The following is a 26783-nucleotide window of genomic DNA, read 5'->3' on the forward strand; positions in this document are numbered from 1 at the left end:
TGAACTCAGCATCACAAGTTGCCACAATATCTTTTAACAAGCAACCCCTGAAGAGGCATCCTGCAGTATAACCACTAGACTTTTAATAAGCCACTGCTGATTTTCTGCCATTCAATACAACTTGCAAACATAATTCAGACACTTGGCTTTTCAAAACGTTATATGTAAGTGAGGCCTATTGCTGTCAGTCCATTCTATAGGCCCCAGAGAATATCACAATAACCTGCTGGGGAGGGAAAAAGACTCTTTAATCTACCCCCAGAAAGTGACAGTGCACAATACATATTTTACTGTGCCTGTAGTAAGGCTGGGGAAAGATTGCTTCAACTACATAAATAGAAACCAACTCCTACAAAATGATAGCGTTACACTACATTAATTGAAAACTATAATAAGCAAAATTATTTTGTATATTTTATACAAAAAATGCAAGATAAAATAATTGTTCTTTTGAGAGACATACCTGTCGTTGAGTAAGGTGAACATTTCCATCAACCCTCACAAAAGCAAAATTGTGGTAGTCTAGGAAACTCTCCAGGATGTCCAACATTTGCACCATCTGTGTGAATATCAGTACTCGCCGCCTTTCCGATTTTAATTTATGAAGCAGAACAGCCAGTGCCTCCAACTTCCCTGGGTAAAGAGTAAGTGGAATTAAATTTAAAACTAGCAACTGTCATCATTCCAATATCAAACTTTTCCAATTAAACAGAGGAACTGGAATGGAAGTTCAGGAGAATCATCTCTCCCTCCCTACCCAAGCCTGGGGTAAGGTACAGTGTCATGGAAGAGTTGCTCACATGCCTTCTGTTGCTGAACAGATGATGCTCCATCATGGGCACAACCCTTCCCATCATCGAGGACATCTTCAAGAGGCAGTGCCTCAAGGCAGCATCCATCACTAAAGACTGTCACCATCCGGGACATGCCCTCTTCTCATTACCACCATTGGGAAGGAGGTACAGAAACCTGAAGACCCACACTCAACAATTCAGAAACAGTTTCTTCCCCTCCGCCATCAGATTTCTGAACAGTCCATAAACACTACCTCATTAATCCTCTATTGCACTACTTATTTATTTTTGTAACTCAGTAATTTTTATGTCTTGCACTGTACTGCTGCCACAAAACAACAGATTTCATGACATATATCAGTGATAATAAACCTGATTCTGATTCCTTATTTCAAAAAATGCAGCGCCTCTTTAGAAACTGGAACACACCACCAGGGGGAGTACTGGAGGCCGATTCAATCCCGGTATTCAAGAGGGGACTGGATAAGCACTTGAAAGGAAAGTAACTGAAAGGATTTGGGGAGAGGCCAGGGGAGTACAATAAACTGGAATATTCATACATGGAGCCAGAAAATGGGCAGATGCTTTAGTTTTGTAACCTTCCTATGATACAACAGAAACAAAACTGGATGAAAGCTCTTCTTCCTACATACCCACCTCACCTACTTTATCAGAGGCGAGAGCATACCACACTGAACACTTTCCTTCTAACAAAATTAATGCTGTGATCAATCTTCTGATGATATATGGTATGCAAGGATATTTCACACTGCAGACAGAACTCTGCCTCTGCAATAAGCGTTTCAGAACCAATAAATGCATCTCATTTACTAACCTGAGTCAAACTGTATGAGCCTTGGGTCGGTTAACTGTAGCATTGTTGTAGACGTAATCCGCTGTAGCTGTGGGAAGTACGGAGCCAGCTCCTTCTTCAGATTAGACTTAAACAGCCGCATGTGGTGTACGTATGGAGGTGGAGGGTTAAACGTGTAAAGAGTTGGTGGAGGAGCCACTACATTTGGAACAACACAATGAACCCTACAGCAAAGATACAATAAAAGTTCCAATGTACAGAGACTGCAAATGGGACTGCAAAGTAAATTTTACTCCATTCTCTAAGATATGTGGATCAATTAGCAACTTTATAAAATGGTAATAGTCCAGACAGAAAATTTTGCCTAGTGAAATTAATCTTTAGAGCACAAGTAATGTTTATTCACAAATATAGTACAGAGGTCAGCAATAAAATTACACCTTAAGGGCAATTAGCAATTACTTGTTCTAGATTACCACTTTCCAACTTTCAAGTTTAGATTTACAACAAATATTCTGCAGATATTATACTAGTGGCTAAATGAAGTTCCAAGCAGTGCAGAGGGAATGCTGCACTGTTAGACATGCTTTCCTTCCTTTGAGCCATTAAAACAAGACCCTGTCTGCTTCTCAGGTAGAAATGAAAGACCAAAGGCATTCAAAACATTCAACCTCACCCATCCTCATTAAAAGTGCAGAGCCCATTTAGCTTTAGATCATAAGCATTTTACTTATAAAAGGTTTTGAGAGGTGCCCGAGAACAAAGAAAAAAAATCTTCAGGCGTCTGCATCAGTCTGAAATCCAAGATACCAACAGTCTAGCATATTGGAGAATTTCCTCCAGTACTTCTCATTATGATGCAGAGACTCTACCATAAAAACTAATGATAGTGATGTGATAGAAGTGCTCACCTTTTAATAACGTCCTGCATACTATCTTGCCTCTGATCTGTAGTTAAGATTGCCTGTGATAATGCGTCTGTCCATTTCCAAGATGTCTCAGTGCCAAGGGAGTCACTAATTGACTGCTGAAAGTTACAGCAATTCACATAACCAGAGGAAAGCCAGGAATTCATCGTTGATTTGGGTTTGGTTAGTCTATATTCACCAATCAAAAAACAGACTCCCAACAACTCTGTACCATACACTGGTACCACAGAGCAACGCCGCTCGTTTATCAAAAATATTCTATCCAAACGCTCCTTTGTAAGCCTCTTCTTTTCTTCTATTGAATCCTATATAAAAAAAACAAGGTTCTTAACTGTGACTGAAAATAAAAAACGTTGTATGAGTGTAATTAAAGAGCCAATGGGCACCTTTGGGAACCTGGGGATCGAGAATAACAGCAAAAGAACAGTTCACACTGAAGTTACATCCTTCTACCAGTAATGATGCAGCAATATTACCATTGGCAGTAGGCTGTAACTACAACATGAAAAATGTTTTACAAAGGCAGTTTCTACAAACATTGGAATTTAATGTGTGCATATTTTCGATCAATTTAAGGTCTTATGGATACCAAGAGAGAAATAAACCATTTCTCCCACAAACTCTTGGTGTACACTTTTTCAAAATGATGTTGAAACACAGATCTTGAAAATGAAGAAGACGATTGCAACTTGTTTACCTGTGCAGCAGAACCTAGAGAGGATATTGGTCTCAGGATTGCTCCTTGCTCACCAGATGCTGAGCTACCAACTGTTCTGGTCGTTAGAAAAGATGCTGAAAAACAGATAAGAAGTTTGAGACCAATTGCAAGTGAAAATGCATAAACAGGGCATATAAATTACAGTCTCTCAGCTGTTTACCTTGTGTTGAAATAGGGGTGGGAACAGAAGCGGGTGCTATTCCTTGCTGGTTTCCCGAGGCAGCAGATGCATTATGGACTGCGCTGCCCTGGGATGGTGCTTGCATCAGAGCTTGATTTTGGTGACGCATAATCTGTTGCCCAGGTGCTGACACGATTTGGAGAACATTACCTGCAATTGAGTGAAATTAAATGATTCTTTCATCTAATGCAAAATTTATTAGAGTCATTATTTCCCTGCAAGTTAGTACTTCTTTCCCAAAAACAGAATTAAATCATTCTATTCTTAACTAGATATTTGAAACCCCTGATTTTCCAAGGAGATTTTAATCAAGGTATAAAATATTAGATTATGAAGTGTTTAATATTAAGGAGGCAGGAAGGGCAAATTGTTCTTGGAACAGGGCTCAATAGCAAAGAAACACAAATTTAAAGTCATGGTTAAAAAGGATGTGGGGAGTTGAGGAAAAATATTGCAAAAACACAGGGCTATGGGAACATTAGGAGAAGGAGGAAGCCTGTTGATCCCTCGTGCCTGCTCAGCCTTTCAATAAAGATCATGGCTGATCCTTTACCTCTGCATCACTTTCCCAACACTAACCTCCATTTACCTTGCTTGCTTTAAACTTTCAAAATCTGAATATACTCAGCTATTGAGCATCCTTCCTCAAGTAAGGAAAACAATGCTGAACTTGGTACTCCAAATATGGTCTCACCAATCCCCTAAAAAACTGAAGCTACTTTTGTACTCAGTTCCTCTAGCAATAAACAACAGTTTCCGTCAACTTCCCCAACTTTCTGCACACTCAGAGCTCTGCAACAAGTAGGTTACATACTGCCATTTTTTTCCCCCGATAACATTTATAATTTCACATTTCTTCCACTTATATACACCATTTACCAGATATCTGCCCACTCACTTAACGTACCAAACATACCCTTTGTAGCCTCTTTATGGCCTCTTCACAACTTACTTTTCTATCTTTGCATCATCATCAAATTTCAGTACCTTCGTTAAAGTCATTCATACAAATTGTAAGAAGTGGAGGCTCCAGCACTGATTGCTGTGGTACACATCATCATGCATCTCGCCAAAAAGAACAAGACCCACACTGTTTCCTGTTAGCCAGCCAGTCTACTATCCATGGCAATAAGTTACCTCCTAAAAGTTTTATTTTCTGCATAAACCAATGAAGCAGCACCTTGTCTTCTGGAAACCATAGTACATCCTCGAATTCCTACTTATCCTTGACACATTTTACATTTTGAAAGGATTTCCATAAACTAATCAAACACCATTTCTCTTTCACAAAACTATGTGGATTTTGATATGATGACCTTTGGTTTTTCTAGTTGTCCTGCTATAATGTCTTTAACAATAGCTTCTAAATGTTCCCAATGACAGATGTTAAGCTACTGGCCTGCCCAATCCTATTACTGTTTTCTAAGTCTCTTGTTACCACTTCTTTAATAATAGATCCCAGCCTTTTCCCTGGTATCAGTGTTAGACTAACTAGTCTGGAGTGCCCTATTTTCCCTCTCCCTCCTTTCACAAAGAGTGATTTTCCTGATGGAAGATTTAATAGTGTACAATAAGGTTACAAGTTGTATAATATTAACAAGGGGAATAGGAAAGCCCCATTTCTCTTGGCACAGGTCAGTATCTAAATAACTTAAAGGTCAATATTAAATGAGTGGGGGAATTACAGGATACAAAAAGAATCAAATGCAAAGATTTATACATAAAAAAAAGTCACATAACCCATTCCACTGGGAACACAGCTACAGCAAAACAGACTGCCAAAGAGAACTGCGTGTATGGCTGAAATCAAACTTTCAGAATCATAGTATTTTAAAGGCACAAAGAGGCTGTTTTGTCATTATATCCACAACAACCAAAAAAGAATTATAGTCACATGGAACTTACTATCTGAAAGAGCAGTGGAGGCAGAAATCAAATGATATTTAAGTAGTATTTGGATGATCTCTTTAAAGGCTATAACCTGAAAGGCTTTGGACTGAGAGCTGGAAATGCAATTTGAATGGCCAACCTTGTGTGCCACTATAGGCAGCTGTGTCCTTAGGCAGGCTCTCCAAAGCAGTCCTCCCGCGTTTCACAAACTATTATATTTATGGTTACTCTGCGTATCTTTTTTCTAAAAATCACCTTTACTTGGGATTCCTTATGCTCCCAATCTTTTGATAATTCTTCTATTTGAGTTCACAATCCCTTTACGCTTCCAGACATGTTGTTACTAATCTTTTTTATCTGGGCAAATGTTCATTAATCTGCCCAGCAAACTGGTCTCTAAATTGTTACATTGCTGTAATTTGCCCAAGCTTCTGCAGAATCCCTTGATTCTTGATAGATTGTTGATTATATTCAACCTCATTCTAATAATATTTTATAATATATTTAATATAATAATATATTTAATAATAATTTAATAAACTATTAACCAATAAAGAATGAAGGGCATGTAATCTTTTCCTCTAATAAAAAGGGTGAACTTCCACATGTTGAAGAATCTGGAAGGGTTTGACTGGGTGGACAGACAAACTTCACCTAAACAAGACATGTTATCAATATAACCTAATCACAAATAAATCCAATTAGCAATTAAGTAGAAACTTCCTTATCTGGAAAGTAATGGAAATGTGGAACTCGCCATCATGGGAGCAGCTGAAGCCAATAACAGATGCATTAATTGGGAAGTTAAGCAAACGTGAGTAAGAAAAGATATAAGGTCTTGGTGGGTTGACAAACTGGGGGGGGGAGCGGTTTCAGTGTCCACCGTGTGCTTTTGCTCAGCTTTTGCTCAGAGCCATCTTCTTTCTGGACTGCATTAGTGGAAGTAAAGATCCTTCCATGTGAAATGGGTCCCTGATCATTTTCGCTCTCAGCACAACCCAGCAGTAACAAGCAACTACAGCCTTCACTATCTAAATCTCAGACCAGATATGGTGGAGTGGAAGATATCACCAAACTGTGGTGTCCTGACTTGCTGCTTCTGAGCAAGAACTGAGTTGATGCAACTGCATCTGTCCAGCAGCCAATATGGACTTTGTATCTGTATTGGCAGCTGGATGCAACCCAATGCCTCTTGCACCGCCAGGTGACTTCACTTCATGCCAATACTGCTAACTAGATGCCCACCCAGGGCATGTCTCTCAGTGCATCAAGCCACCACTTACTGACCACAGTCTGCAAATAGAGTCTCATCTGGACATGACCCAGTGAGAATTCTCATAATGCAAATCTTCTTAATGTAAATACTCACTTAAAAGCCGGGCAGAAAAGGGATAACTTGTTGTGGATGAGAAATATACACACATGCAAGAATTATACATCTTAAGTCGTATAAGATCATATAAAGTTGTTGCTTGATACTGGATGTACCTTGTAACTGAAGATGTTGGCCTGCGGTAAGCTGACGCAATTGACTGCTGGACAACGTGAACTTGTTGCCTTGGAAGTGCAGTGTCACAGGCTGACTTGTCTGGGTGCCTCGTCCTTGCCCACCAGCTATGGAGGCAAGCTGGGCAATGCTGACAACTTCTCCACCTGCAAGGGAAGACAGCATGAGATGCAATGTTAAGTGTGGAATCAATTCTTTCTTGTTCAGTGATTAGTAAATCTGCACTCAAGCTCTACTCATGCAAGGTCATCTACAGTGCTCAAACAAGGTGTCAAAGAAGTTTATGCAGGAAAAGCAAAGTAAAATCAAGTTGAAAGAACGTTTTGGGAGATTGGGCCAGGCAATTGATTATACAGCCAACGTCTGGAGTTAACATACAGTCACCCTGATCTTTAAGTGAAATTATCTGCCAATGATCAGAGAAGGCAAAATTAAAAAGTAATACTGGTTCATCCCCTGCTAGTTACTTGTCCATTATGATTGCAAATTTTAAAAAAATGCATCATTGTTTAGAACAATGTGAACTATGCTTCGTCAGAGGTAGAATTACATCTATAGATAATCGAAGGACTAATAAAATCTCTTTTTACTCCTCTTTCCTCTCAAACCCATGATCTCTTTTGGGCAGACACCAAACATCTTTATCAGATGCGTTTTTATTTTCTTCATTTTAGAAATAAACCTTAAAATGATGAAAGTTAACTTGGGAATTATCGCCTGGGGCTCCACATCTAGCCAGATGCTGCAGATGTCCTTTATACTGAGGTAATTGATTGATTTCTGTGAACAAGGTTGAAGGGAAATGACAGAACCTTCAAAAATTACTCATGTTGAAAGCTATTCAAGGGTAATGTCAAGTCTGTTATAATCAGCTGCCTGTAAAACCTTAAATGACACCCTGTTTCTGTCAGTGCTATGAAAGTGAGGTGCATTTTTTTCCCACTGCCTTTCCAAGAGAGCTCACAAATAGAAATTGCATAAGTTTAATAAACCCCCTCCCAGATGTTATCAGAGCTTCTGCCTTCTGAAGACATGCAACTGTCAATCTACCTCCCAGGCATGCCCTACAAAACAATGTTAACTAGGTAAGGATTCACATCTTTTGAATCTTTCTGTTAAATATTAACTATATTTGACAGGGAGTAAGTAAAACAACACTTCCATGGATATTATCATATTTCATCATGATATAGGAGGCCACTTCAGCCCATTGTGTGTACATTGGCTGAATGAACAATCCCATTCACCACTGATTTTCCCTCTAACCTGTTCTCACCACATTCTCATCAATTCCTCCCAGATTCTACTACTTACCTACACAGCAAGGGCAACTTATAGTGGCCGATTAAACTACCAAGCCACACATCGTTGGGATGTAGGAGGAAACCAGAGCACCCTGGGGAAGCCTATGCGGTCACAGGGAGAACGTACAAACTCCAGAGATGGCAACAGATCGAATCCGGGTAGCTACAACTGTGTAGGCAGCACAGCTCTACTAGCTTATGTCAATATCCACTGTGTCACCCCAGTGGATACTGACACAAGGTGAATGTGGCAACTAATTCTAATTCCTAAATTTTAAGCATAGTAATTATACTGAATGTATGGTCAATTATTTGGATTTTTAATTTTCTATATATTTGTGTAGCAAAGTAGGAAGTATCTATTCCTCCGAGGGGAAAGTAGAGAGGGTTGGTGGAAAGTGCTAAACTCATTATAATAGGCAACATTTAGTAAACAATAAAAGCCCTGCAGCTTTTGCCAACCCCAAATATAATTCATCAGGAAAGAGCAGCTATTGATTTTTTTTTAAAAGAAATATTTCTCGCATCTTTTGCAAAGGCAGTGCATTATCCATAGGATAAATTTATTACCAGGTCTGTGCTCAATATCAGAAAGACATGCTAGAAGGCTACGTACATACAAAAGTGAAGCAGAAGACAGCTTTTTGTTCGATGGCCATGAACCATGGCCAGAGCTCGTCTAAAGAAAATTTCAGCAGATGGATTAGTCCTTTACCCAAGATAGATTTGTGTAAACAGGGCAGCGAGAGAGAGTTTGAAAAAAAGGTCGTACAATCGGCTGCTTGTGAGGGTCAGACCCTACCAGCAAGAAATGAGAGAGTCATGCAACAGTAATAAGTGGGAGAATTAGGCAATATTTGTGAGGCCACTTACTAGGCAACCGTGCCTGGGCCTGAGAGGACAGCACCAGCCTCTGATGCAGCACATTGGTTGTCGGGACGGTGTGAACGGAGGTGGCCTGTTGCTGGGCCTGGCCAGAGTGCAAGGCCTGGGATGCAGCCTGTCCCTGCTGGGTGACCAGGCCTGCTGTGCTGACCAGGGCTGGACTGGCTGTGCTAGAGGTGATGGTGCTGTTGACCGCCTGCTGCTGTCCCGGTGCACTGGCAGAAGTCTGAGTCATCTGTAACGGAGTCACTGCTGCAAACGACAAGTTGTTGGTTTGTGCTGGCCAATATACGAGAGACTTGCATCAAAATCACATTCACATTTCATTCTTTGCAAACTCACCGTGCCTCCAGTAAAACTTTGATGAAAACTGAGAAATGAAATACCCACCTAGTTATTGGAGATTACTAACTATTTGCTCCAAGCAGGTGCAACTAACAAGTGTGGGCAATATTTAAGTCCATTGCTTCCCATATATTTTAAGTGAAGTTATAGTGCATTATAGCACAGCTGGGTCCGCTCTTGCTAGAGTCACGAGGCTGTAGGCTCAAATCCAGGGTAACACTCCCAGGGCAGCATTTAGGGTATCCCACTGCACTACTGGGAGGTAGAAACTTTTGAAGGGTTGTTAAGTCAAAGATTCATCTGGCCTCTCAGGTGAATGTGGAAACAAATACTTCATTGGCGCATCTGAACATCTGGAGAGCTTACAAGTTCTCTAATACACTGCAAAAGCAGCAAGCAGCTTAAGAAAACCTTGGAAGAGTCTGCATTGCAGACAGCACCAGATTGATTGTAGCATATTGTAGAGGTGAGGCTGGTGGTTGTGAGCTTTTGACTAAAAGGCTCTCAGTGACCACCTGACATTGAAAATACAAACTGAACAGCTGAGCACTGGAAAGGTTTAGAGGGATATGGGCCAAATCAGGCAAATGGGACGTTGGGCTGAAGGGCCTGTTTCCGTGCTGTTTAACTCCATGACTCTATGGCACCGACTCATTCTATGCCTTAACAGTGATATAAACTTACCGAGGGTCGATCTACTACCTACAACCCTGGACCATCTCCTCCCACTCCCCTGTCAAAAGGTCATCTTCCAACCTTTCTTTTTTTAAAAAATGTAAAAGATGTTCAAAATATAAGAAAAATCATTTTAACTTTGTTTTAGTTTACAGTGCTGTAAGAAGCCTGATGGATCTGCCAAAACCATGGCCTGGTGAGATTCAAAAGCCACTGGGATCAGTGAGGGCTGAGCAAGCCCCACTCTGAAAACCTGCTGTGCCAGCTCCCCTCTGACCAAACAGGCTGGCCTCCATGACTCCAGAGTAAAATCCTGCAAAAGCACTCATGTTTACTGTGCCCTTACTAAATTGTAAACATTGGCAGTTTAAAGCTGTTTCAGTTACACGAAGAACAAGTCCTATTAATCTGATGTTACCAATGTCCGAGGAAAGGCAATAAAAACATTTACGCAAGGATTTCTAGATTAGTTTCCAAGCTCTGCTTAAGCCAAAACCATGCTGTTAATAATTTGAAGCATTATGCAGTGTACACATTTTATAAACATTTTAATGATTTCTTGCTATATTCAGTAAATTGATACTTATGTTAATCAACCACTTCTTGAACCTGATCACTATCACCAATACAAATGCTGCAGCCTGCATTTTATAAGTAATTATTTGTATTGGATTAAGGTGGCAGTGAAACGACGCCTTTGCTTTTAAAATAATCCACTGGTCAAGGACAGTTTTCCCAACAGCTCAGTGGATTAACGGATCAAACTGTGAAGGGTAGCAAAGGAATTAGGCAGTTACGTGGGATAATATCTCTTGAATGGAAGGTAAATTCTCACATTAACTACTAGTTGGGCTGAGTAGCCTCTATCTCTGCAACTTGACATGATGTTCCCTAGTAAGCTTTAGGAAAAAGTCCCAATTCCAACTTCTGGTTCGTGATGGTTTACTGGATCTTATCTGGGGTGGTCTTTAGTTTCACCAGGCTGGTAGAGGGAAGAGACAAAACAATCCACCCAACTTTTGTTTCTGACTTCCTTCGGAAATCGAGCCTTGAATTTTGGTGGGGTGTTGGGGGATTCCCCAGAGAGTAGAGTAATTATATCAAGATTGCAAGTTCCAACCACATTGTGGCAGTTCGGGAATTTCACCGGACTGTATGTCCGTGGAGTCATTACATTGCAACAACTTAAAACTTCTTCATGAATGACCTTTAAGAAAGGAAGCCTTTCACCAGTGTGGACCTATAAGTGACTTTATTCCCACACCCACATGGTTGACCCCAAATAACTCTTGTATCCACACATTCTTGAGGTCAATTAAGGATAGCTAACTAACACCAATGACCTAAGAATAATAATAAAGATCTCCTGCCATAACACTGAAAGAAGCTCCAGAGAAACAACAAACAGCAACTCCTGACAGCTCTTGATCAGAGCAATTACTATGCTACAGATATATATTGCTGTTACACTAGGGCAGCACCAATAAGAATACAACTGAGTAGCCTCCCACTGTGTCTGGACTCACCCATGAAGAATGACCAATTAAAGGAGGTGACTTAGTCAGTGAAAATTCTCCTTAGCACAAGTCAGATTAAATGGGGAGCAGGAAAGACTGGACAAATAATATCCCAAGAAAGCTAGAGATTCAAATTATCCAATATAGACTGCTTTTGATTTTATAAAAAGCAAAAGATGCTATGTGTTTTACTGGAACTGTGGTAGACCTCAACAATCATCTTAAAACAGCAGACTGTTCTAAGTAAGTTTACTGTCCTTAAGCGGATACAAATGATTTCTTACACTAGAATTCTACGTTCACCAGGGAACAAAACTGCTTTAAAAACTCATCCTTTAAAATACACATATTTTATTCAGCCCCTTACACGGAGAGAGAAGTGTCTGACATTCAAAAAGGGCAGGGTGAATTTTCCCTATATCCTGGCCAATATCTTTAATAAAAACTGATAATCGAATTTAATTTGATCTGGTGATTTAACACTAATGCATCCCCTTGTTCTGATAAAACTGAGGATTCTTGCATCTTTTGTCAACACTACAGACAAAGATTGGCTGCTCTCAAATTTTAAAGCATCACAGAGAGTAAAGTACTCATTTCCTGTACTAACGGTGGAACAAACCTAGTCATGAAAGCTCACAGCTCAGTCATAAATATTCATGAATGACTCTGCACAAAATGAATTTGTTTCTTACCTTGGGCAGAAGTCATAACCTGAGAAGCAGGCACAGCAACAGCTGAAGATTTCCCACGCACTTGTCCCTGATGGGCTGCAGCTGCTGAAGCCATACTGGGTGTACGCTGAGGCTGTGTACCAACGACCACAACAGTCCTGTCATCTGGCTTTTGTCCATACTGCACTGGCTGGAACAACCTTAACAATTTTTTTTGGAGAACACAGATCATAAACTTTAGGAACAATCAACTTTGGGAGGCAAGTACATCAGCTCTGATAAAAGCAAATCAGCAGAGCACTTTATATGAATCTGGGAGCAGCAACAATAGAGACTGCCCTCCTTCCAGACTTTCAATACACAATCTAAGCTGATGGTCCCAGACAAGCACAGACAGCTTTAAAAAGTGTCTAAACAAGCACAAGAATTGCCTAAGCATAAAAGGCTATGAGCCAAGTGCTGGAAAATGGGATTAATAACAGATGGGTTGGTGTGGACATGATGGGTTGAATGGCCTGCTTCCATAAGGTGTGTGACTCTATGAGAGGTGTAGTCATTAGGATGAGACACTAAACCAAATCTGCTCTTTATTTCTTAAGCTGGCAGGTTGTGACTAGTGGCGTATTGCAAGAATCAGTTCTTGGGCAGCAGCTACTTATGCTCCATAACAATAGTTTGGCGGAGGCGACCAAATGTCATTGTTCTAAGTTTGTTGATGATACAAAACCTAGGTTGGAGTGAGTTGGGAGAAGAATCCAAAGGGGCTTCCAGTGGATATGGACAAGCTGAGTGAGTGGTCAAGAACAAGGCAGATAAAATATAATGTGGAAAAATGGGAATTATCCTCTTTGGTGCATGAAACAGAAAAGTATTTTTTTAAAATAGTGAGTGATTACCTAATGTTGATGTACACAAGTCACAGAAATCCAACACGTATGTATAGCAAGCAACTAAAGGCAGCAAATGATATGTTGGCCTTTATTAGGACAGAATCTGAGAATGGGAATAAACTTACTACAGTTATCCAGAACCTGGTGAGATGGTACTCGGTACAGTTTTGGTCTCCTTACCCAAATAAAAGGGATATGTTTGCCACAAAAGCAGTGCAGCAAAGATTCAGGAGACTGACTGTAGGGACGGCTAGCCTGCCTTATGAGGAGAGATTGAGTAGACTGGGCCCCTATTCTTTAGCATTTGGAAAAATGAGATCTCATTGAAACTTACGAAGTTCTTACAGGGCTCAACCAGCTGGATGCAGGTTGAGGAGTTTAAAACCAGGGACCTCAGTCTCAGAATAAAGATTAGGCCATATAAGACTGAGATGAGGAAACGACAATGAATCTTGGAATTTCTCTACCTCAAGTTGTATTTATTGCCATCTGCACACACAATGAGGTACAGTACAATAAAAAACTTGCAGCAGCATCACAGGCATATAGGTACAGATAACACACAGAATATAAATTATACATAAAATCAAACCACACAGTGAAAATGCAAATCCTGAAGGGCTGTGGATGCTAAGTCATTGACTTTCTTCAAAACAGAGATCGATAGATTCATAAATGTCAAGGAAATCAAGGCTTGTGGGGACAGTGCAGGAAAATGGCAAAGTAGAAGACTGGACATGATCTTGGTGAATGGCAGAGCAGTTTGAAGGACCACATAACCTACTCCTGCTCTTATTTTTTCATTTTCACGTTCTCTCTCATGTTACTATTTGATAAAGAGCAAGGCAACTTCTCCTGAGCCATTATTTATTGAACAATATCATAAAACTCTAATAGTTGTGTCAGCCTGCTCAGCTGCACTTCCTACATTATTATAAGTGACTACACTTCCAACCTGTGCTTAATTGGTTGTGACATTTTTTGGGACAGACAGGAAAGATGGCATTACATAATCATGTCCTTGAATTTTCCTTAGCTGATGCCTGAGAGCAGTGTGACTGTACTTTTGACCTCAGTCTGACTAGACAATACCACAGAAGACAAGAGAAAGGGATTTGGCTGCAGCTCAAAAACCGACGCATAACAGAAACATGACACTGACGGCTGACAGCAAGGAGTTGGGATTAAAATTAATGTTCAGCTTATGCATTTTTAGAATCAGTGTCAATGCTGACAATGTATAAATAACTTGTTTGGTATAAATTACAACAAGGTTAAGCTACCTGAAAATAGAAGTCAAAAGTTTACAGTGTTATTAATGTCTCCAAGGAGTTCACCAAGGCCAACTTTATGGATCAAAAAAATACCTACAAAAGGTTTGAGGGGGGTTCAGGGGTTCTGCTGAGAGCAGGTGGCTTATCAATCCTCAACAATACATCAACCAACAATCACTTTCCTTGGAAAATTACAGGATTTTTGTCAGCATATCCACACCAGTCCAGAATAAGCACATTAATTATAATTAGTGTACATGAAATCTGGAATCAGAAGCTGCTATTAGTAATGGTGACTATGAAATGATTGGACTGTTGTAAAACCACACCTAGTTCAGTTATGTGGTTGGAAAGGATACCTTCTGTCCTTACCCAGTTTAGCACATATGCAAATCTGGGCTTACACCTGAAATGGTCCAGCAAGCCCTCCACTCAGTGGCCATTATGGCAGAGCAATAAATAGCCCAGCCAGTGACATCCATATCCAATGAATAAATAAATCATCCAAACCATACCACTTGTGTAAAGTAATAAAAGGGAACCAAAGATTAGAAAACTTTCTCTCTCAAAGAGAAGTAGATAAAGTGCATTTGATATCAGCCAGAGTAGTTCATACAGAATTGGTTAAATCATTTTAAAAGCCTGGACTTGCTTCATTGAAATATGTTTTAATCTCACTGATCACGTTAATGGAAAATCCTTGACGAGCTTTAATCCATCTTGAAAACAGATAAATAAATCCTTCTGTGATTACATCACTTCAAAAGCCACAGTTTGAACCAATGAATTTCTGAATTTACTGCCTGGATATTAATCAGAACTACTTCACTGCAACATTGTACTATTAAGAGGTATCAGTACGACATTAGGGTACCTACTTGCTGACTTTCACTTTAACAGGTCTGGGTCTAGGTGGAAGATCTGGCGAGTTGTAGATTTCTTCAATAAGTTTCCTCGTCACCTTCCGCTTGGGCATGACTGTCTCAGTCTCATGTCGAGACAGTTTATTTTCAATCCCAGCTAGATTGAAGGCAGACAAGTCTACATTCTAAAAATAAAAGTAAAATTTTTTTTCACGATATCTACTGACGACCATGGAAAAAAAAGGAAGAAAAATAATTTGAGCACTTACTTTCCAAGGATCATATTCAAGCGTTTTCAACACTAGAGATGCAATGGAATACTGTAGTGCTTTGAAAACATACGCCGAACAGACAGCCCTGGGACATTTCAGGTTGGGGTGATTGCATATCCTCCGCAGCTGCATCAGGAGGTTGAGAACACTAACAAAATGGCGAGACCGCAGGGCTTCCGTTGTGCTGTTGGTCAGGCAAAGTTTTTAAGCTTATCATCACACAATCAGACACTATCAATCCAAAACAGAAAAGGAGTCAGATTTCTCAATTAACATTGTTATATGAAGCTATCCTGGTTTCCAGCTAGTCTGCAATTTTGAAACACCAGGCAGTACAAATAGTTGCAGATCCAAAGCAAGTTTGAAAAACAGTAAAGCTAGTTACTACTTGCAACCTGAAACTTACAAGAAGTTCACCAAGGATAGAGATTTCATTAAAATGATGGAATGCACTAGTTAGGTCACAGCTAGAGAATTGGAATATCATTCTGTTCACCACATTGAAGGATGTGATACCATTGGGAAGGTTGCAGAGGAGATCTAGGAGAACACTGCTAGAGCTGGAGACATACAGTTATGAGAGATTGGCTCGACTGGGGGTTATTTTCTTTGAAACAAAGGAGACCGAGAGAAGATTTATTTGAGAATTATAAGAAGCCTGGACAGATTAAAGCAGGGAGGTCAGTAACTAATGGGAATAGAGTTAAGTTAATTGTTAGGATCAGTGGGGTCTAGGAAGGATTGGAAAGGAAGAATAGCAAGGGTGCAGATGAGATTCACCTATATGTTGACTGAGATGGAATGTCTCAATTATTGGCAGAGACCAGATAGGCTGGGCTTGTTTTCCTTGGCGCAGAAGAGGCTGAGAGGTGACCTGATAGAGGTATGCAAAATTATGAAAGCATAGACGGGGGGGGGAAAAAATTTGGCAGTCATATCTAAGACTAGAAGTCAAAGGCTTAAGGTGAGGAGCAGAAGATTTAAAGGGGATCTGAGGGTGGAGAGCAGGTACTCCCACAACATTTAAGCAGCACCTGGACGAGTACTTGAATCACCAAGGCACAGTAGGCTACGAACCAAGTGTTAGTAAATGTGATTAGCATGGATAGGTACAATGGCCAGCATAGACCTGGTCGGCTCTTCCTGTGCAGTATGACTTCATGGGAGTTGGGAAAAAAATGTCTGGATCTGGAACTCAAACTGAAAATGTAGAAGGCAGAAACTTTCAATACTTCAACCTACAAAGACATGGACCAACAACTGTGGGCACAAATCATAGAAAAGCAGGTACAGGAACAAGTCCTTCGGCTCACCATGTCTGTGCTAACCATAATGCCAAATTAAATTAATCCCTGCACGTGGTCTGTACCCCTCCATTCCCTGCCTGTTCATGCATCTGTCTAAATGCCTCTTAACCATCACTATCGTATCTGCTTCCACCACTTCCCCTGGCAGCCCATTCCAAGCATCTTCAACTCACTCTGTAAATAAATCTGGCTTCACAAACTTTCTTTAAACTTCTCCCTTCTCACCTTAAACTATGCCCTCTAGAATTTAACATTTCCACCCCAAGAAAAAAAAGACTCTTCTATGCCTCTTGTAATTTTATATACTTCTATCAAATAGCTTCTCAGCCTCCAACACCCCAGAGAAAACAATCAAAATTTTTCCAACCTCTCCTGTTGGCCAATACGCTCTAATCCAGACAACGTCCTGATAAACCTTTTCTGCACCTAGATCCTTCAGATTGTGTGGCAACCACTATAGGCTGAACAGAACATTCCAAATGTGGCCTAACCAAAGTTTTATGCAGCTGCAACATGACATCACAACTTTTATGCTCAATGCCCCGAGCGATAAAGGCAAGTATGCCGTACACCTTCTTTACCACCCTATCCACTCGTGTTGCCACTTTCAGGGAATGATGGACTTGCACCTAAAGATCCTTCTGTATATCACTGCTCCTAAGGGTACTGCCATTTACTGTATACTTTCCTCATGCATTTGACCTCCTAAAATACAACACCTCACATTTCTACCTTTTCTGCTGTCCACAGCTCCACCAATTACAAACATGGAGTCATAGAGTAATACAGCACAAAAACAGGCCCTTTGGCCCATCTAGTTGATGCCACCTGATCTTCTGCCTAGTCCCGTCTCCCTGCACCCGGACCGTATCCCTCCAAACTGCTCCCATCCACGTACCTATCCAAACTTCTCTTAAATGTTACAATTGAACCCATACCTACCATTTCCACCGGCAGCTCGTTCCACATTCGCACCACCCTGAGTGAAGAAGATCCCCCTCAGATTCCCCTTAAATATTTCACCTTTCACCCTAAACCTATGACCTCTAGTTCTAGTCTCACCCAACCTGAGGGGAAAAAGCCTGCATACATTCACCTTATCTATACCCCTCATAATTTTGTATACCTCTATAAGATCTCCCCTCATTCTCCTGTGCTGCAGGAAATAAAGTGCTAACCTATTCAAACTTTCCCTATAACTCAGGTCCTCAAGTCCTGGCAAAATCCTTGTAAATTTTCTCTGCACGCTTTCAAACTTATTAATACCTTTCCTGTAGGTTGGTGACCAGAACTGCACACAATACTCTAAATTCAGCCTCACCCTTGTACAACTTCAACATAACATCCCAACTCCTGTACTCAATGCCCTGATTTACGAAGGCCAAAGTGCCAAAAGTTCTCTTTATGACCCTATCTACCTGTGACACCACCTTCAAGGAACAATGGACCTGTATTCCCAGGTCCCTTTGTTCTACCGCACACCTGAGTGCGCTACCATTCACTGTGCAAGTCTTACCCTGGTTTGTCCTCCCAAAGTGCATCACCTCACACTTGTCTGCATTAAATTCCATCTGCCATTATTGAGCCCATTTACTCAGCTGGCGAAGATCATGCTACAAGCTTTGATAGCCTTCTTTGCTGTCCACTACGCCCCCCAATTTTGGTGTCATCAGCAAACTTGCTGATCCAGTTTACCACGTTATCATCCAAATCATTAATATAGATGATTGGCACCTACTTAGTGCCAAGGGTTTAGACGGGGCACAGTTTGTTAAGTGTGTCCAGGACGGATTCCTGACACAGTATGTTGACAGGCCGACTAGAGGGAATGCCATACTAGATCTAGTTTTAGGTAATGAACCGGGACAGGTTGCAGTTCTATCAGTGGGTGTGCATTTGGGGGACAGTGACCATTGCTCCATAACCTTTAGAATTGTCATGGACAGGGATAGGAGCAAAGAGGACAGGAAGATATTTAACTGGGGAAAGGCGAATTATGAGGCTATAAGGCGAGAACTTGGGAGTGTAAATTGGTTTGACATTTTTGAAGGGAAATGTACTATGGAGATGTAGTCGATGTTCAGGGATCTTCTGCAGGATGTTAGGGATAAATTTGTCCTGACGAGGCAGAGAAGGAATGGTAGGGTGAAGGAACCGTGGGTGACGAGAGAGGTGGAACAAGTAGTTAGGAAGAAGAAGGCAGCATACATAAGGTGTAAGCAGCAAGGATCGGACAGGGCTCGTGAGGAATATAGAGTAGCAAGGAAGGAATTTAAGAAAGGGCTGAGGAAAGCCAGAAGGGGACATGAAAAGGCTTTGGCGAGTAGGGTTAAGGAGAATCCCAAGGCTTTTTTCTCGTACGTAAAGAGCAGAAGGGTGGCTAGGGTAAAGGTACGTCTGATTAAAGACAAAGGTGGGAGGATGTGCCTGGACGCTGTGGAAGTGGGTGAGGTTCTCAATGAATACTTCTCTTCAGTATTCACCAAGGAGAGGGGTCTTGATGATGCTGAGAACAGTGTTGGTGAGGGTAATGTTCTACAGTATGTAGATATTAAGAGAGAGGATGTGTTGGAGTTGTTAGAAAATATTAGGACTGATAAGTCCCCGGGGCCTGATGGAATATTCCCCAGGCTGCTTCGTGAGGTGACAGAGGAGATTGCTGAACCGTTGGTTAGGATCGAGTTCTCACTGGCCACAGGGACGGTACCGGAGGATTGGAGGGTGGCGAATGTTGTCCCCTTATTCAAAAAAGGTAGTAGGGATAGTCCAGGGAATTACAGGCCGGTGAGCCTTACGTCTGTGGTAGGTGAGCTGTTAGAAAGGATTCTAAGAGATAGGATCAATGAGCATTTAGCGCATCGTGGACTGATTAGGGACAGCCAGCATGGCTTTGTGAAGGGAAGATCTTGCCTCACAAGCCTGATAGGGTTCTTTGAGGAAGTGACCAGGAAGATTGATGAGGGTAGTGCAGTGGATGTGGTCTACATGGATTTTAGTAAGGCATTTGACAAGGTTCCGCATGGTAGGCTTCTTCAGAAGGTCAGAGGCCAAGGGATCCAGGGAGGCTTGGCCGTGTGGATTCAGAATTGGCTTGCCTGTAGAAAGCAGAGGGTTGTGGTGGAGGGAGTGCACTTAGATTGGAGGGCTGTGACTAGTGGTGTCCCACAGGGATTGGTTCTGGGACCTCTACTTTTTGTGATATTTATCAACGACTTAGATGAGGGGGGTGGAAGGCTGGGTTAGCAAGTTTGCAGATGACACAAAGGTTGGTGGTGTTGTGGACAGTGTGGAGGGCTGTCAAAGCTTGCAGAGGGATATTGATAGGATGCAGAGCTGGGCTGACAAGTGGCAGATGGAGTTCAATTCAGAGAAGTGTGAGGTGGTACACTTTGGAAGGACAAACTCCAAGGCGGAGTACCAGGTAAATGGCAGGATTTTGGGCAGTGTGAAGGAGCAGAGGGATCTGGGGGTTCATATCCACAGATCACTGAAAGTCGCCTCACAGGTAGATAGGGTGGTTAAGAATGCTTATGGGATGTTAGCTTTCATAAGTCGAGGGATTGAGTTTAAGAGTCGCGAAGTGATGATGCAGCTTTATAAAACTCTGGTTAGGCCACACTTAGAGTACTGTGTCCAGTTCTGGTCGCCTCATCATAGGAAGGATGTGGAGGCGTTGGAAAGGGTGCAGGGGAGATTTACCAGGATGCTGCCTGGATTAGAGAGTATGGATTATGAGGAGAGACTAAAGGAGCTAGGGCTGTTCTCATTGGAGAGGAGGAGGAGGATGAGGGGAGCCATGATAGAGGTATACAAGATATTAAGAGGAATAGATAGAGTGGACAGCCAGCGCCTCTTTCCCAGGGCACCATTGCTCAAAACAAGAGGACATGGCTTTAAGGTAATGGGTGGGAAGTTCAAGGGAGATGTCAGAGGGAAGTTTTTCACCCAGAGAGTGGTTGGTGCATGGAATGCGCTGCCTGGGGTGATGGTGGAGGCTGATACATCGGACAAGTTCAAGAGATTGTTAGATAAGCATATGGAGGAATTTAAGTTAGAGGGATATGTGGGAGGAAGGGGTTAGATAGTCTTAGGTGGTTTGAAGGGCGGCACAACATGGTGGGCCAAAGGGCCTGGATTGTGCTGTATTGTTCTACGGTTCTATGATAAACAACAACGGACCCAGCACCGATCTCTGCGGCACACCACTAGACACAGGCCTCCAGTCAGAGAGACAACCATCTACTACCACTCTCTGGCTTCTCCTGCTAAGTCAACGTTGAATCCAATTCACTACCTCATCCTGAATGCCAAGTGACTTAACCTCTGGACCAGCCTCCCATGTGGGACTTTGTCAAAGACCTTGCTAAAGTTCATCTAGACAACGTCCACTGCCTTTGACTAATCGACCTTCTTGGTAACCTCCTCGAAGAACTCTAAGATTGGTTAGACATGACCTACGATGCACAAAGCCACGTTGACTATCCCTAATCAGGCCCTGTCTATTCAAAGACTTGTATATCCTGTCCCTTAGAATACCTTCCAATAATTTACGCACGAATGATGTCAGGCTCACTGGCCTATAATTTCCTAGCTTATTCTTAGAGTCTTTCTTAAACAACATTAGCTATCCTTCAGTCCTCCGGCACCTCACCCGTAGCTAATGATGTTTTAAATATCACACAAGGACATTTAAAACAACAAAGGTTCCAGCAGTGATCTTTGTGGAACCCACTGATCACACACCTCCAGTCAGAAAAATACCCCTCTACCACTACCCTCTGTCTTTATGACTAAGGCAATTTTGGATACAATTTACCAAGTTACTGTGGATCTCATGTGACTAAGTCTTCTGGACCAGCCTACCATGAGGGACCTTGTCAAATGAAGCATGATTAAAGTTGGTGTGCACTCAGAAAACCATATGGCTTCCATATACAGCATAAGCTTCTACTGAAACATGGTCATAATCAGCTTGATTTCCACACTGACTTGCTTGATCTCCACACTGACTTGCTTGATCAGTAACCTTAAAATTTAGTAGCAGAGCATCACAGCCGTAAGTCTACCCAGCTGTAACACCTGGAAGTACATTCTGTAGAGTCACACAAAATGCAAGGATGACATCACCAGAATTTCTCAACAACCACCATCAATTTCTATCTAAACACTGCATTTTATGGGAGTAAACAGTAACCTGAACTCTCATGGGTGCCTATAAATGTTCTAAGCCAAGCACTGAAGCAGAAGTGAAGGAGATACTGTTACATGCACAGTTGAAATGTAAAACTCTGCAATTTGCTGTGACATCTCATCAAACCTCATTCAGTCTATAATACTTACATTTTCCAAACAGTTATTTTTAAATATTAAGTGGTACTGGGTGCAAAATCTTTCTGAAGACTTAAATCAACAAACCAGATCACTGCAAACTGGTATTGTACATTAAAATTTCACCAAAGTATTTTATCCCTAAGCTCAGAAAATGTATATATTTAAAACAGTAAGCAACAGCAAAATATTTTATCAATGATTCTGCACCACTATGTAGTGTGTGACTTTGGACTGCTTACCCATGGAACAAAGGCGAGTACATTTATTCTCAATGAAATCAGGGTACAATATTAAGGGAGAATTCAAGTTATCAGCTCCAACAGCCTGAAATCAAGTTCTGGCACAGAAGTCAATTTTAAAAGTTCAACAAATAGCCCTATTTTTCTGCTCCCAAGTCAAAAATTAGAAAGATCTCTCAACCGTTACTATTATCAAAAAGGAGACAAGATTTAACCAAGACTGTCCTTGGTCCAGTTTGAAGATAGAGTACACAGGTCTAACAGTAAATGCAGCCTGCTTTATTCCAATGTCAGAAAGATGACAGGTTCACTCACTGTATGTTGAAATATCCCACCAAGGCTATTTGACTAATACATTTTGATGGTGTGGAACTCTCTCTGTAATTCTATAAACTATCAACAGGTACACACACACACAGACACACACACAAAGAAAGAACCCCAGGGTAAGTGCTAGGCAACCCATAAAACTAGGCCCTCACTATCTACGAAGAGGGCAGGTGACAGAACACCCAGTTGGAAATTTAGCCCAACCTGAGCGAGTTCTACGTTAAAAACGTTTTGCATCAAATGCAAAATGCCACAGCTGAGCTCAGATTTTGACTTGTGAATCCAATACAAAGCAAAGACCATTTCACCATCAGCTTCTATCTTGCATCTCATGAAAGTTGTTGCTTACCTAGACTGGAACATGACATCTTCATACATGATCTTCTGCCTCTTTGACAGGCAGCATTTCAGAATGTGCTCATATTTCTTCGGCAGCTGCTTCTCCACGTCTCTCTTTGATCGCCGCAAGATGAATGGCTGAATCATCTAAAGTTAAAGACCACAGTACTCTTAAATCCTACTTGCAACATCTTACTCCTTACAATTAAAATATAAAGCAGAGAGGACACTATAAAACTTGATGCATAACAAACAGCCTAATATTGCCACCCATTTTATAAAGGCATTAATTCAAAAGCAAAATTCTGCAGATGCTGGAAATCTGAAATGCAATCAGAAAATGCTGAAATACTCAACGGGTCAAGCAACACCACTGAAGAGAGAAACAGAATGTGTGTTTCAGGCTTTCATCAAAACTGAGACAAGTTGGAGATTAAAAAGAAACATTAAAAATCCAGAGAAAAAGGGGGAAGAGCAGTAAGTGCCAGGTTGGAAATAGGAGACTGAATGACAAGAGTAGTGACGTTGTCAGCAGAAAGAGGTTGGTAGAGGATAGTAAATAACTAAAGGTACTTTTAGAACAAGTGTTAGCAGCAGAAGATGAATGAAAGTTGAAATAAAAGAAAGGAGAGAGAAGAAAATCTGAATGCTGGAAAGAGTGTAATGTCTAATTGTCTGAAACGCTTGAAAATTCTCTCATTAATATTCCCTTTGTTAACAAAGTTTTGGGAATTGGTAGATAATCTGAAATTATTAGTATTGGCAGACACACTAAATGCATAAATATCTATTAGAGGAACATGTTTAGTTAGATGGGTAAACTTAATTTTACAGGGAAGGAGATTAACATGTGAAAATACAGCAGTGTAGATTTGATGGCAGGCCACTGAAATCAGCTGAGTAACCACCCAGGGAACTTAAAGAACTAATTGTTTAGCTTTGTTTATAATGGTTTCTACATCACAACACCTTATGTCCTCCAAGTATTTTACAGCAGGAGTGGTCAAACTGCAATGAGTGAGCTGTATGTGGCTCTTACGATTCAAATATTCAGAGAGATTCATGGTGAACAAATTCCTTAGTATTAACTTCAGCAGGCATATATCAAGAGGCATGCGCCTTCTGACCTCAGAAGATACATATTAAAGGAAGAATATGACTTGCAGCACACACTGCCCTCTAATCTAGATGGACTGACCATGAAACACAGCAGCACAAAACTTTATGCATCCGATACCCATACTGTTCATCTGTATTTTCCAGAGATTATATGTTACGTGCATGTGATCCCCCTGCAGAATACTTCTGTAAAATATCTGACTTGTGTGTAATACACTGTGCTCACTAACAATAAGCTTAAATAGTAGCAGTCCTACATTAATTTCATGGGCGGCAATGAAATCATCATCACATACGAAGGAAACAAGTTTTAAGGCCAATGGCAGGATGATTTTACATTCAGTGTGCAAAACAGCACACACTCACTAAAAACCAATCACTCGAGAGAACAAAAAATAAATCATAAGTTTTTTTGCCTAAAAACCTTCTGGATCAGGAATAACAAGGAAATTCCATTCATTTTTGAATAAGATGGAATGCTAGCAATAAAATTACATGGATAAAACTTGTGTGTTTTGCAGCTTTCGACCTTCTGAATATCATTGCATATTGTTCTGTGTGCCAATAGACCTGACAATTCCTGTAGTAAAGAAACTGGTCTCGCCCAATAGGATTTACGTACAATACACCTTTTGACTATGGTGAAAGGTGCATACTCTCTCCTGACTCCTAACGCAGCTCTGAACCATGTTCCAGAAAGAAGAGAACACTGAACGTTCCCTCATTGTTTGAAGCGTCAGGATCTTCCACTGTCAGACTGGCCACCAATATCCCACACACCCACTCCACATCGTTTGGTTTGCTTAAAACAGAAACTGTACTCACCCTATGCATCCTTATCACTAATTTGTGGCAATAGTCTTGATTTTCATCTGTTCCTACTTTCACAGGGAAATCAAGGTAAGATCTGGAAATTCCAGGCAGCAGGAAGTGCATCATGGTCCAGAGCTCCATTGGGGTATTTTGTAAAGGAGTCCCAATCAAAAGCAAGCGCTGTTGACTAGAATTAAAAATAAACGTTGCTGAACAATCCATTTGTACCCCAATATAAAACCAGAATGATATCCAATTGCAGCTGATCCACTAAAGAGGTGCATTTGTTACCCTCAAATTTCTCCCTCTCTATTCCCACTTTCCAGTATGATGACAGGTGACCAGTCCCTGTCAATAACTCAACCCAGTGACCATTCAGGTGCAGCGCAGGGCACTCAGCTTCAGTAGCCTATCCAATGACTTGAGCCATTAGAGAGAGAAATACAGCATGGGAACTTCAGCCCACATCAAACATCAACCACCTATTTACACTAATCCTACATTAATCACATTTTTTTATTTTTCCCACATGAACTCCCCACAGACTCTACTACTCAACTACACGCTAGGGGCAATTTACAGTGGCCAATTAACCTGTCGACCCACACATCTTCAGGATGTGGGAGAAAACCAGAGCACCAGGAGGAAACTCATACAGTCACTTCTTAAACTATATCAGCCTACAGTATCAAATCAGTACTAAATGAAAAATATATTTAAAAATGCATACATTATCTCCCCCAAAAGGATTTACAAACCTAATTTATGTAATTTACTCTCATAATTGAACCCTTATATACCTGGAAATGGTCTGATCAGTCTATCGGGAACAAAGACCCTCTGCAATCATTATTTAATCTGAAACACCACAATAATAAATCTGCCCAGAATAATTTATATTCTTTTTACTTTCAGAGATAGACACAAACTTGCAGATATGTCATCAGAAATGCATTTCATTACATCGAAACTTGATTGCAATCACAGTAATGGGCTTAAATTAGCTTGTGTTGCATTAAACATGTGATCCAGACCTCTTGAGATTGAACAGGGCCTCCCAGTGCCGCTCAGTCGTGTTCCTAAGCTGCTGGACCTCGTCTAGTATCAGATATTTCCATCGCTTCCTCCGGAACGCTTGCATGTCCTTTAACAGCAGCTTATATGAGGTGATACACACATGGAAGGAGTTGGGCTCCGTCCAACACTGCAAACAAGAAACGTACAACAGGCTAAGTGGGTTCCCAGTTTTTATTCTTTTACACCTTACAGAGATCAAAAACTTATACAAAATGAAGAGCAGGACAGAGCAAATTTACAGCAATGGCTCAATAATACAGAATAGCAGGAAACCCAAAAGATTACAGAAAGGGCAGGAGTGAAATTAAAAGGGAAATTAGGAAAACAACTCAAAGGCATGAAAAAAAACAGTAAATAAAATGAAACGAATTCTGAAGATGTTTCAGAAGTACAATACATAAGTTTCAGGGGAATAACAAGGAAAGACTGGGGCCTATCAAGGATCAAAAAGCCAATAGCAATTAAAACAAAAACTGCAAATGATGGAAAACTAAAACAAAAAGATAAAATGCTGGAAATACAGGCTGCCTAAAACAAATAGGTTCCGCTTTTACAGATGTCCTTAAGTCGATTTTATCCCCAAGCCGGAAAATGCTCAAAAACAAAAATCACTCTTGTGCCTCAAATAATTTTCTATTTATATTGTGACCTGGAAGAGGGGACAGAATGTATGCTAATGACACAAGCAGCAAATTA

General features: G+C 40.9%; 1 protein-coding gene and 1 non-coding gene across 2 annotated transcripts in view; both read right to left on the reverse strand.

Moving 5' to 3' along the window:
* ep400 (E1A binding protein p400) overlaps positions 1–26783 on the reverse strand; it is a 146007-nt gene that overhangs the window by 57194 nt on the left and 62030 nt on the right. Inside the window, 13 exon segments of the mRNA XM_052031815.1 lie at positions 464–633; positions 1630–1832; positions 2520–2842; positions 3235–3329; positions 3416–3586; positions 6815–6979; positions 9011–9274; positions 12255–12433; positions 15276–15445; positions 15530–15716; positions 23089–23225; positions 25023–25197; positions 26045–26214. Coding sequence (XP_051887775.1) covers positions 464–633; positions 1630–1832; positions 2520–2842; positions 3235–3329; positions 3416–3586; positions 6815–6979; positions 9011–9274; positions 12255–12433; positions 15276–15445; positions 15530–15716; positions 23089–23225; positions 25023–25197; positions 26045–26214 — 2409 coding nt within the window.
* LOC127579665 (small nucleolar RNA SNORA49) lies at positions 181–316 on the reverse strand. Its single transcript, XR_007957717.1, has one exon. It is a non-coding gene; the product is annotated as a small nucleolar RNA SNORA49 (small nucleolar RNA).

This window comes from Pristis pectinata, chromosome 17, assembly GCF_009764475.1.
Source record: "Pristis pectinata isolate sPriPec2 chromosome 17, sPriPec2.1.pri, whole genome shotgun sequence".
Classification (NCBI taxonomy): Eukaryota; Metazoa; Chordata; class Chondrichthyes; order Rhinopristiformes; family Pristidae; genus Pristis; species Pristis pectinata.